This window comes from Maniola jurtina, chromosome 13 (genome assembly GCF_905333055.1).
Source record: "Maniola jurtina chromosome 13, ilManJurt1.1, whole genome shotgun sequence".
NCBI lineage: Eukaryota > Metazoa > Arthropoda > Insecta > Lepidoptera > Nymphalidae > Maniola > Maniola jurtina.
Window position 1 is genome coordinate 11489342 of NC_060041.1, and position 13119 is coordinate 11502460.

Genomic DNA, 13119 nt, shown 5'->3' on the forward strand with positions numbered 1-13119 from the left:
AGAAGTACATATACCTAAGTAGTTTTATTATTCCTGCCTTTCCAGTAAAAACTTCAACTTTTTTAGGTAGGTAGGTAAATAGTTAATGTTAGGTGCTCTATTGTTATTAGTGTAAGGTATTAGAACATGCATGTAGTTTTCTATATTTATAATTTGCATGGAAGGAAACATCAATACCTAGCTAAGTAATTAAAAATAATTCAATGTTTATAATAAAAGGAAATGAGGAAATGCAGACCTGGATTTTGCATACGATTTCTTTTAACAACTTCGTTTACAACTGTAATTCCACAATATAAATATCACATTAATTTGAGTCACAAAATAAATCACAACCTTTGAAAAAAAGCGTCAAAACAAAACACAATCAGCCATGTAAATAAAATAGCGAACTGCGAACTGTCAAAGTCATGCTACTCCATTTTTTTAAGATGACCCAAAAAACCTTGAACGACACATGATGAGCACGAACTATTTAAATGAGCCGGTTTATATTTGCGGGTACAGATAATTTTATTGCCTATTAGAATTCCGTAAGCAAAATTAAAAAACGGTTAATTATGAGATAATTTAGTTGCAGAAGATTAAATTTGTTGGAAAGTAGGCTTCGCGCGCGGTAAGGACCGCTACACGCCCGTAGCAGCCTTCTAACACTGCATAAGTAATGTGCAGTGCGATAGTAAAATATTGCGCCCGCTTACCGCGGCCGGTTTAGCCGCGAAGTACAATGCACCTACAATGCCATAATCATTACAGGGACAATTACGGATACAAAATGCGCTCCTGTTTAGAGGTCGATTTATCGCGTTCGTTTTGCTTTTTAATGGCTTAACGCTATTGTCAACGACTGAATAAATTATCTAACGGGATTTATCTGGCACAAAGTACAAAATTATGAATCTGTATGTAAGTGTGTGCATGCCCTGCATGTATACCTGTTTAATTTACGACCCTGTTGTGCGAAAAGGATCCAACTCACGCAGAATTACCTAATTAGTTTTATGGTTTTAGTCAACTTAAAAGTTAAACTATTATCATCCAAAAGCTAATTCATGTGGATTGGATCTTTTTCGTATAGCGGCGCGTGGTCGTATTGGCAGTCTAATTAAGCACTAAGCATACTGAGTCCCAAGTCCAGAGTTCTTTGCTTGGTCAGCGAAACATAAATCTGCGCCACTCTCTTCTTTGGTGATACTGAGCCTTGGATGAATTAAAATTTATCCAAGTACTGAGCCTATATTGACTATCCAGTTAAAATGATCTACTGTTGATCAATAAATACCTGCCTTAAAGTGCCTAGCTGGCAGAAAGAAAGAGTAACGTTTATTTTGTAAATTGTGCGACACAGTTGTGTGTTATAAGTACCTAAGAGTTGATTATCCCGGCGCTTCCTCCACTTGAGCATTTAAGCGAAAATGCCTCTAGCAGAAGAAATTCAAATTCAAAATATTTTTATTCAATTAGACTTTTACAAGTTCTTTTGAATCGTCAAAAGAATCTACCACTGGTTCGGAATACCTTTCCTACCGAGAAGAACCAGCAAGAAACTCGGCGGTTGTCGAAAAAACGTCGGCATAAACTGTCTGGCACAACCCGAAAAAAGGTTCTAGCTCAGCATAAAGCCACGTACTTATATGCTTCGATACACAATTGACAAGAGTATACCGCTATAGCGCTGATTTTCAGCGCGGATCCTGAGCTGCTACTTTGCCATCCTAAATGTACAAAACTACCTAGTTATATCTTCTCGTCGGTAGGCACTTTCGTATAATTTACTTTAGTGCTAACTGAGATGTCGGAACATACTGAGATGTGGTAAAACCGGGACATGGCCCGCGTAACGGGACATGATGTCTACATTAAATCAACCACGCACCGACAGTGCATTTTAAGTCTAAAAGTTAGGCCACCGACCATACTGTGTAGTAAAACTCCATAGTTATGTTACTATTTACTCAAGTAAATTATTGTTATAGTTCTAGTTGTTAGTAGTCTGGTTTAGCTGGTCTCTTCGCACGGGTCGTCTTTAGTGTGCTGGAATACACTTTACCTAGCTACTTTAGGTATAGGAACTTTCCTTTATAAACAAAATATGATCCATCGATGTGAACTTAATAAAAATCTGTTCAGTAGGTATGTTATAAGATAAGCACAAAGATATGATAAGTGATTTCCAACAAACTGACGCGATGAGGTACGACCACTTTCTCACCAGACAGCTAGGATTTCCAGTCTAGGACGGAAGCACACTTACCTACCTGAAAAATAGCTCTAAGATTAAGTTAAGGCGCAGATACATTACCTAAACTGTGTTGTGGAAAGCCGTAGCTCGACAGAAGACGATCCAGGTCATACAGACGAATCGTGGATTAGAATGTAGATTACGGGTTGTGGATGTCATCCTTTTTTTTCGTGAGGAAAATCCGTCATGGATACCACTGGCCACGGAGAAGCATAGTGGTTATGTCGGACTCCTACCGACTAAAAACCTCAAGAAATTCCATCCAACCGCTCGTTACTCCGTCAGCGGATATCCGCCGTAGCAGACCTACCACTGGGACACTACGTGACCCCAAACACCTTTAGAAGCATGCTGAAACCACAGCACGCCAACCAACCCGAGGACCACGCAGTGAACGGGCGTAACCCATGCCTAATCTTACGAGCCGTTTAAGTGATATAAGTAGCTTAAAGTCAGTCGTGGGTTTCGTTGATCGTCGAGACTTGCAATGCAACACACTACAACACAGTGTAACGTGTCAGCAACTTAATAATTATGAACCCACCCCTAATCCGATCCTTTATTTAATTGCAATTGATTTATTATAATAAAAACTACTGAACTGCATTATCTTGTTCATAGGAGTTGTTTGAATAAAACATGTTTGTTGATTTAGAGATTTTTATTTAAAAAATAACCTACTACTTACAAAATGTACTTACTCATAACACTGTGTAAATTAACTTAAAGTTATTCAACGTCGGCCACTTTTCTTTTCTTTCTGTAATATTCTATCCTTTCTTCTAAGCTAGCTGAAAATAAAATAAACATTAGGTATGTCTTGAATTGCTAAAATAAATCATTGATAAAGAATAGTATAAATGGATGAGTTTGCTGATATTTTACGGAACCCTCCATAAAATTAATACTTTCTTAACAGTGCATTTTTAAGCGGTTTAACTGTTCTGAGTTCTAGTTTTTTAAATCTTAGGTAATCGGTATTGTCAGTTACCAGTAATCACAGACTGAAGAAAAATATAGTCTTAGCTTTTTTTGAGACCAGCCGAGAAAAAATTAAATACGTTACGAAAACGTTACATAGAGATAATAATAATTTGAAAATTCCGTCGGAAGATTTGAATTATAAATAAGTGGATGAAAGTGAAGCTAAATAGAAATGTTTATTTTAATGATTTATAGACTCCAAAAAATAAGTAATGCTTACAACATGTTTCCCTCTTCAACAAAGGTGTATAATTTCTTGGTTTGACTCCTTGTAACAAACAGTCTGCATGGGCCATCACTCTGTCTCTGTCTGATGCGTTTTCTAAGCCATCGCCTATCTCTTTCTCTTTTGAGAGGCTATCGAAAATTTCTTCTAGATTTGATAGGCAATCTTTTATCATAGTGGTTCTGTAAAAGTATAAATATGTAAACTAGTTTATGCCCGCGGTCCTTCTTGTTGCTGTATTTTTTGTTATATATTGTGGTGTACAAATTTATTGCACTTACTTAACACTATGTATCGTCCATTCGCTCTGTAGATGAACTATAACATTCTTCAATTCATCTTGATCGTATACCCCGCTGTTTTCTACATCGTAAGAGCAATGGAATAAGTTTAATGGTACGTCAAGTGCCATATTGTATTGAGGCTTTCTGTGAAGCGAAAATAAAATGTCAAAAAAGATGTTCCATTAGTAATATACATATTATAGATAATACTACTCGGGGACTTCGTCTGTGTTGGTGTTAGCTGATGGGCGTGCTCTGCCTTTTTGGAGTGTTTTTTTTTTTGTTAAAACTGACTGGAAAGCGCTCTATGGGGGTGCCGTGCGTATGTCGGCGAGCGCCGCCGGCACAGACGGGGTCCATACTTGTATAATTTAACTAATTTGTTACAAATAACTACAAACTTGACATTGGCTAATCTTTGTAAAGCCAGACGAGAGAGAAAAAAAATACTACTCAGTCAATTCAAGCTAAGTTTGCATCTCGCGTTGATTACGTCACACTGACATTTAGGTACGGTATGCGAACCGTACTGACGCTACAAGAAGACCGCGGGGAGGTGAGCGGATAAGTCGGAGAGCAAACTTAGCACGGCCGAGTTATAGATCCATATACTATTGCCAATATGCCCAGCTTGATCCCACTGTTATACGCTCTCACCAATTAAAAAAAAAAATTGTCTTCAAAATTCACCTCGGGTTTGTCTGTACATCCAATAAGTCTGTGATAACACTCGGTAACTCCCTTCCTAGCCCAACCAATAGCAACACTCCCATAATACATCTGATCTGATGCCATAAAAAAGCGTTTCCTTCTATCGTCAACGTGTACATCGATGTGGCTGAAAATGTAATACAGTGATTGAAAAACAAGTTGCCCAATGGCAAGTTACAACATAATATAATTCATGAAAAAATCTGACGGACTAAGAAAAAAAATACTTTTGTACTTAATAAGATGGGCAGTGATACTCACCACTATTACAATCCTTTTGATCCAAGGCCTCGATATCCGCCTTCAATATTTCCCGGCGGAACTCCGTGACGTTGTTCCCGACGTCCATTTTACAAAGATGGCGGAAGTCATGTGACCCAATCAGGTGACGGCACGCGTCACGCATCGCGTTTATGTCAAGAGAGGATTTTGGAAAATAATATTTGTATTGACGTTTTTTGCAATCGAATCTGTAACGAATATTACAATTGTTTTCTGGTAACGTGTTAAGCCCTATTTTCGAATGGCAATAATTGATCTATGCTTTATCAATCACTGTTTGTTACCTCGCACTGAATTCTGGTTTTTCATCAGGTATCGGCATCCAAGCGACCGCTCGGATTTCCTTAGGCAGGAGTCTATTCAAGATCTTGCAATACGGCATCTCGGACGATATAGAGCTCGGGAGATTTTGCTCAGACGGTGCATGTTTGCTGCGTAGTGTTATTGATATTACCTGAGACGAACAGAAATGACCATACAAAATTAAAAGGCTAGACAAATCTAAAGTAAATTCGGAAAGCCTCTTGCGGAATTCAGCCGAAAAATTCTAGCGGAAACGCTTCGATTCTATGACGGTGGTAAAGGAGATTGCATTACGTAAAAGTCGCCCTGTGCCAATCTGAGGCCTTACTTCTACTGCTTAAAGTAGTAGTTTTTAATATTGCTCTGACATTTACAGTAATGATGGTATGAAAAGTCAGAACATGTTTTGGACCCGTGGAAAAACACGCGTAAACCGCTGCATTTTATCTGCGTTTTTGGCCTACTTGAAATTCGAAAAACATTAATCTGTTCATTATAGCCAAAATAAGTACCTGTCCAAAAGCACTGACTCCTTTATCAGTTCTCCCACATCTATGATACTGAGACTTCTCTCTACTCTCTATGAGACAAGACTTCTTTAGCGCGTGAAAGAGATGGTGCTCTATAGTCTGTGTAGAGTCCTCTTGCACTGCCAGACCTTGGTAGTTCCAACCAAAGTAGAGAATGCGCAGGAGTAGCCGACGGTAGTGACATCTAGTGAAAATAATGAGCTTATATTTTTTTACAATTTGGTAAGTTCCCCCACTGTACTTTAATATTAAGAGCCAAACAATGTCAAATGAGCTCAGTGACTATCATCCAATGTTTTTTTTTTCTTTAAATCTGGCTTTACTCTGATTAGCCAATGTCAAGTTTGTGATATTTTCAAGTTATTGAATTTATACAAGTATGGACTCCGTCTGCGCCGGCGCCCGCCGACATACGCGTGGCGCCCCTTTAGAGCGCTTCCCAGTCAGTTCCACCACCAAAAAACACCAACTAACACAAAAACCAGCCACTCTTAACAAAAAAAAAAAACACTCCAAACAAGCACAGCACACGCCAGCAAACGCCATCGCAGACGAAGTCCTCATCCAATGTTAGACACTGAGTTAGTCATCATCCCACAGAATATATCTGCCCCAGTCACCATCGTTTCTACAACATAGCCTGCTTCACTGTAATTCAGCTTGCTAGTATTTTAGATAGACAATAAGATACTTACTTACTAAAGTCAAACTTTCTTTTGCCAGCACCTGTTTGAATATCACTACTATTTTCTAAATTCTTGCTAATTATATTTTTTAACTGTTCATTGTGAGCTTCTAATTGTATTATCTTCTCAACTAGGTCCTGTTAAACAAAAAATGTTACTAACATAATACATCTGATACTAAAAAATAAGTATCAATAGAAGACGTAGTCCCGAACGAACTCCTTAAAATGATTTTAGTGTATAAATAAACTATTAATTAAATAAGACTTTTACCATGAATGATAAAATTATATTTGAAATACATTGATATAGGTTATGTTATGTCCATCTAAAAATTGTGGATATTTACGTTTTTGTCCATATTTAACAACTCTTCCCTCTTTAGACCTTTTGTTTTCTTCTGTTTCGGTGGCAATTTTTCCATTTTTTCTGCTCGTTTCATTAAAATTGGGGTATTTATGTTTGTAAAGTGTAAACAAGTCAGTCTGACATTTGCGGTTTGCTAGTGTTTCCCCTTACGAATTTGGTTTTACCCTAGTTTTTACTGTAGGAATTCGCCCTAAATTATTCTAAAAACTGTTTGAAATAGTTATGTTGGTTTAGGACGCACAACAATTATTATTTCACATAAATTATTATTATTGAACAACATCGTTCCACGTTTTTTTTTAATCATTTCACGACCCCAAACCTTAATAACTCTTGCGCTGTTACTAAAAGGTTATTATTTTCAAAAAAATTTATAATCTATCACCTGGTCTTATTAATTACACGAATAATGAATATCCTGTTGATAAGTTACCCACAAAATACGTACACTATCTAAGTAGCTTTTTTGAGCTTATGCCTGTAGATATAAATATAAAAAATACAAAATTACATTGGATTGGTAGGTATGAAAAATAGAGTTACCACCTGAAGTTCTATTTTGTTCTAAATTACCCTATATCAATGTCAACATAAAAAAAAACGTACCTAATATCAGTCATTTTGCTCTGAAATAGGGCGAAATTCCTAAAAGTGGAAACACTGATTTGCCAACTAGTTGACAGAACCACGATGACCATAGAGTTGGATTGACGATGACTTTACAAGTGACAAATTTCACATTGACAACTAGTTGTTTTTACAATTTTCTGGCTTTAGATGCCAGCATATTAAAACTCAGTCATTCAACCGAAGAAATTAGATTCTGAGAGTCCGTGGCTCACTGCATTATTATCCTAAAAAAACCCTGCCATAATGTAGGTAGTTATTAGGTAAGTAAATGGAAAATCACGAGCCAGGACGGGCAATGAGGAATACGATGCAGAGAGAGAAACTTGGATCATCATCTCGATACGTCGACGTCGCACTACCGAGCACGAATCACATCGCAGAATGAGAAGCTCCACAAAACCTAGTCAACGCTGACCAGATGCAGATTGGCAGACTGCAGATACTTTGAGAACATTATGGAGAAGTCTCAGGCATGCAAGTTTCCTCGCAATGTTTTCCTTTACAGTTTAAGCAAGTGATTTTTAATTGCTTAAACGCACATAACCCAAATTGAAACTGAACACTGGGATTGAATTCTGGAACCCCGAAGAGAAGGCCGTAGTGATTATATTATTATCTTTGACTAGGCTAAGAGAAAGTTAGATTCAGCCCTTTTTATGACCGCTAGTGGGTCAAAGTTAAAGACATACAAAATGCATGACCAATACGCGTCACTCCAGTACTATTAGTAGGTAGGCATTTTTAATAATAAATAGCGACACGGCTGTGTTTGTGACGTCATCATCTATATGACGTCAGGCTGCATCACGAAATTCGTTATATGCCACAAGGTACTTCTGTTAATAGAGCGCGTTAAAAATAGGTGTCCAAATATAGCTTCAATCTTTATACTAAACCGCCGCATTGAATACCTACTCAACATTTTTTTTTTCTCTATCCGAGATTAATAGGCACCGCCATTCACTAAAGGTGCGAGCCATTTTTAATACGCATGAATTATAGAATAACAACGCACACTTGCCATGTACAGCAAGGAATAGCACAGCAGTAAACTTAACTCATCGAAACCCGGAAGCCTTATCAATGAGGCTCGCAAGCGACAGTGAAAATGGTACAATTTAATGATAAATTATTAATATAAGCGCGAGCGAAACAAGCGCAAATATGTTTTTAAACTCTAGTTTCGTATGGGGGTCTCCAACACTGAACTAGCTCGTAATAATATGCCTAGTTAGGTACATAGGTACGTTTACTGATTTTGCGATTTCAGTATAGGAATTATCAAGGTTGCCTAATTCAAAGTCTGGGGTTGACCGCTCCCTCCGCCCTACCTTAAGTCTCCCAATGTTTTGTGTTTGGCGAATTGTTATATTATAAGTTAGGCAAATCAGCCGGCCAACAGCGGCAACGAATAATGAATCTGTGATGTAGATACCTATTAGATCTGCCTATCCCGGAAAACAATGAGTTCCCGCGGGATTCAAAAAATTTACAATTTGCGATAATTATACTGAATCATTTGCCGAATCTCAACAGTGGAGCAGAACATATTAACGATGCACACTTTTTTGCTCATTTCAAGGCTGTTGGAGATGCCTACCTGAGTGCAAATAATATACAAAGTACGTTTAAAATGATAATAATTATGTGAGTAAGTAAATAGGTTTTTTCAGACATAATATTGTCTGGTGCAGTTATGCGTTGGATATGAATGTAATGTAGGGCGCTGGGGCATGATGTAGCGCAGAAATTGATTAGGTACCTACTCGTAGGTATGTGCCCTCAAAAGAATGCGGCGGCATGCCCTTCGACGGCTCTCGTGTAAGTCAATCTCTTAATAAATTTGATATGACAGAGAAATGGAGAAAGAGAAAGGGTAAGAGATAAAAGTTATGCGATAGTAAGAGATTCATTTTTATTTGAGGCTAGATGGTAGTAGCAATAAAGCTACCATGATAATAATACTCGTATAATGGAGCTTTTTGGTAAGAATTTTTTTTTTATTTAATTTTTTTTATTTAATTTGTATTAAATTTTGGCCTCGGCGCTGTCCGAGCCGCCAGGTGAGATTGCAGTTAAGGGTTAACTTGTATCTGAATTTAAAAAAAATCCTTCTGTACCTGGAAGTTTATATTATGTTTTATGTGCTAATACTTTCACTCATTAGAATAATAACACCCTCCAACTCCTTACTTCTGAGGTTGAAACAATAGGTATGTACCTAGGTAGATAATAATTGGGTACAGGTACCTACTGATGCTCATCTTAACTGGTCTTTACTGATCTGATAATTGTGGGCTATTATTGTTAGTATCGTGGCGGTGCTAGTGTAGTGATTAAGAAGTCGGCCTCCAATACGAGGGGCTGGAATTCGATCCCGTGCACCACCTCTAACTTTCCGGAGTGCGACTTGCTAGGGTAAATAAACATCGTAAGAAAACATGCATGCCTGAGAGTTCTCCATAATGTTCTCAAAGTGAAGGCTGCCAAAGTGATCTACACTTGGCCAGTGTGGTGGATTACGTCCAAATGCTTTTCATTCTGTGGAGACCGCTTGTCAGGTAGTGAGCCGGTGATGAGTTGATCATGATGATGATTGTTAGTACCAAGTCTTTCTCATTAAACTTCAAGGATAAAACTCCTCAATTCTGAAGGTGAGGCATAGATAAACACATATTGTAGGTAGGTAAAATAAAATTGTTAATTTAAAAAAAAAAAAATACATAAGTATTTAATAAATCAATATATTTTCAGCAGCAATAAATTATTGTAACATACCATGGGAAAATACATCACACATAATGGTATTCTTGTATCGTGTCACCGAATTACATGCTGCCGTTTGTTAGTGATGTAGCGACTGTTATCGATGTAACATAATATCTATTAAGTATTTGAATAACGCCCGAAACAGCTGATCTCAATAATTTCCGGACTTCGTGGATTTAGTTTTTCAAAAATCCCGTGGGAACTCTCTGATTTTCCGGGATTAAAACTAGCATATGTCTCTCTCCGGGTCTTCAACTAGGTATATCCATGAAAATAAATCAGGGCAATCCGTTGTTCCCTTGTGGCGTGATTGAAGGACAAACCAACCAACCCACACACACTTTCGCATTCATAACGTGGGTAGTGAGGTAGGTAGTGATAATCAATCTATCCTTAATCGACATCCATACCTACAGGATGAATACATATCTTCTTTTTATTAAAGTCAGTTAAAAAGGCCATAGGTCCAAGTTTTGACAAATAAAAACGGCTCTAAGAAGCTTATCGATTAGAAAACTATGAATAGGTATATTCTAAGAGTTGATTTGTATAAAACACAAATACGTACTAGAGGTAAATTAAAAATTCTATTGTGCTACCGTTTTAGTAAATAACTATGTGCAATTTGTTCTACTTGACATATTATTCTTTAGAACGTAAGTACCTAGTTGAAACTTCTATCCTCAATCGTCGCATCAAAAATAAAAATAGATTACAGTGAACATGCTAAAATGAGTGAACAGTACGCTCGCTCATTTTAGCACATGTGCTGGAGTGGAATCTTACGGAAAGCATTCGGTGACTGCCAACTACTTAGTGTATCATTTAACACTCGAGATATATCTCTGGAATCAGTATTAAAGAAACTACTTATACATATTATAAAACTTAAATATTTTTATTGAAGGTAGTTACTGGGAGACAGAGTATACGGGGGTCTACGTAATAGAAAAATCTACCATCTACTACCTAGTTATATGCTAAATCTCAGGTTTCCAGACTCAACGGTTTAAGCATCGTATTGAATCAGTCAGTCAGTTTCTCTTTATTAAGTATACATTCATATATTATTAAGTAGGTCTATGTGAAAATCGTAGTTAAACTTTTATTTCGAACATAATAGATACTACTGTACATTATCACTTACTACACAAACGTCGAAATAGCAAATTTACAGGCACATAAAAGCAACGTATTGCTAAAAACTAAAAAAAAGTGCCTTACATTATTTTCTCTGTACATGTGCATCGATATTTTTAGAACCGCTACCATCACTAACATGTCAATCAGCGGCCATCTTGGATAGTTTATTTGAAAACGAATGCCGGCGGAAACGCGCGTAATTATTGCGCGGGAAATATTCGTTCAGGAACAATTATTTACAACGTGTAATTCAGTACCTACTGATCATTGAACCAAAGGAGGTTTTTGCGGTTTTATAGTGTCTGTGGTTTTTAGTTTTTAACAGAAATGGGAGCTGGTAAATAGGTAAGTTTGTGAGTTACGTTAAAAATGCATTTGTTTAGGTTTGCAAAGCGCGACTGGCGTTTATTTACGGAGAAAGTGACTAACGTGGTAAAAATTTCCAATGCCTAAAGGAGAAAATTCTAGCATTTTTGAATTATTTTAGATTGGTAATGATAACAGGTATGTACGTATTATGTTTTAGATATTGGGCTAGGTAGGTACTTTACGTTTAGGCATCTAAATATCAAAGTATTTAGCTACATTTGTCTGTTACGTCTTTTAATTATTATAGAGCCTGTTTACATATTTTCCAGCAAAGATATTATAAAACTACATATTATAGACAAGCTTTCCAAATCTATAAAATAAGTAGGTACCTATGTCATAAAACACTTTTTCCCAAGAGAGACGAGAGTACCTACACTGTAACAACAGCTTGGTAGTGTAAGGTAGTGGTACAAGAGCAAGATCGTTCCAGTCATGGTTTATGAAAATTTTTCCACAATTAATTAATTGTGGAAAAATAATTATTTCCGTTATAATTCATACTAATAATATTATAAATGGCAAAGTGTGTTGTCTGTTTGTGTGCAAGCTTTTCACGACCCATCTGTCGACGGAATTTGGCACAGAGCTTTCATCCCAAGAACGGACATAGGTTACTTTTTGTCCCGGAAAATTAAAGAATTGGATACTTCAAATCCACGTGGACGAAGTCGCGAGCCCCGTCTATTTTGTATAGAGATAGATTGCATCTTGGAGATGGGTATATGGCTACTTTTTATCTCGGAAAATCAAGAGAGAAAATTGATAACATAATGATAACAATTTTTTGTGTTAAAATCAAGTAACTTTGAATTTAAGAAGGTATATCGTGTACCTACTTAGCAAAGTTACAAGAAGATGTCCGCAACATCGTCCGCGTGGATGTACCTACGTGGTCTGTGGTACCTACCTATATAAGTTTTTAAAAATCTCGACGTAGGTATCTAATCAAAGGCATATAGGTAATATGTATACCTACGTCCTAACTACATAAGTAAAAGTATACGTCGAATAAATATGTCCTTTAATGATCCTATTATAATGGTCCATATTAGGCCCATGTAGTATTATTTATAGGTCCATGAATAGGTGTTAAAAACTTTTTAAGGACTCTTGCAAGTTGCAGGTACCTACTTAGTACCTAAAGTGAATGGCGCTCCATTTATAAAAACCTATTCAAAAAATACGAATAATATATTAAAAATAGTTTAAGGTAAAAATGAAAACGATAGATAAGTGCCTAGTTTCATAAAACAAAATTCCCACGCCGTTAAGTTATATTAATTTTCTATAAACTGGTTGAGTACTGTAATTGTTTATTAAGGCAACTAGGTACCTACTAATTTTACGCCAATCCATACTACGTAAATGCGATCTGTCTGTCTGTCCGTCTGCATACATAACCTTTTCTCGGCCCATCCGCTTAACGGATTTTGACGAAAATGAGTTCCCTCGGGATTAAGAATACTTAAATCCACGCGGACGAAATCGCGGGCGTCATATTATTTTAGTAAATAATATTATTAATCCACTCACTTCCTGTTGATCTGGCGCGCTATCTGAGGTCATCTCATGCATCGGCCATCCGTTA

General features: G+C 36.9%; 3 protein-coding genes across 5 annotated transcripts in view; 1 reads left to right on the forward strand and 2 right to left on the reverse strand.

The window, feature by feature from the left end:
• LOC123871155 (Krueppel-like factor 3) overlaps positions 1-666 on the reverse strand; it is a 57767-nt gene extending 57101 nt beyond the window's left edge. For both annotated transcript variants that reach the window (XR_006797224.1, XM_045914781.1), the window contains exon 1: positions 239-666. The gene's annotated coding sequence lies outside the window, so the exon portion shown is untranslated. The remainder of the gene's footprint in view (positions 1-238) is intronic.
• LOC123871153 (tRNA pseudouridine(38/39) synthase) overlaps positions 1-13119 on the reverse strand; it is a 37561-nt gene that overhangs the window by 16078 nt on the left and 8364 nt on the right. The window contains exons 2-11 of one of the 2 annotated variants that reach the window (XM_045914778.1): positions 10640-10646; positions 6598-6718; positions 6258-6385; positions 5545-5746; positions 5014-5183; positions 4709-4917; positions 4427-4574; positions 3734-3880; positions 3447-3634; positions 2891-3033 (exon numbers count right to left, since the gene is read on the reverse strand). In XM_045914778.1, the coding sequence (XP_045770734.1) occupies positions 2972-3033; positions 3447-3634; positions 3734-3880; positions 4427-4574; positions 4709-4917; positions 5014-5183; positions 5545-5746; positions 6258-6385; positions 6598-6690 (1347 nt within the window). In that variant the 5' untranslated portion in view covers positions 6691-6718; positions 10640-10646 and the 3' untranslated portion in view covers positions 2891-2971. Of the gene's footprint in view, positions 1-2890; positions 3034-3446; positions 3635-3733; positions 3881-4426; positions 4575-4708; positions 4918-5013; positions 5184-5544; positions 5747-6257; positions 6386-6597; positions 6759-10639; positions 10647-13119 lie in introns of those variants that run through there. The other variant, XM_045914779.1, reaches the window with a different exon arrangement.
• Positions 11333-13119, forward strand: part of LOC123871147 (anoctamin-4) — a 32196-nt gene continuing 30409 nt past the window's right edge. Inside the window, exon 1 of the mRNA XM_045914768.1 lies at positions 11333-11504. The gene's annotated coding sequence lies outside the window, so the exon portion shown is untranslated. The remainder of the gene's footprint in view (positions 11505-13119) is intronic.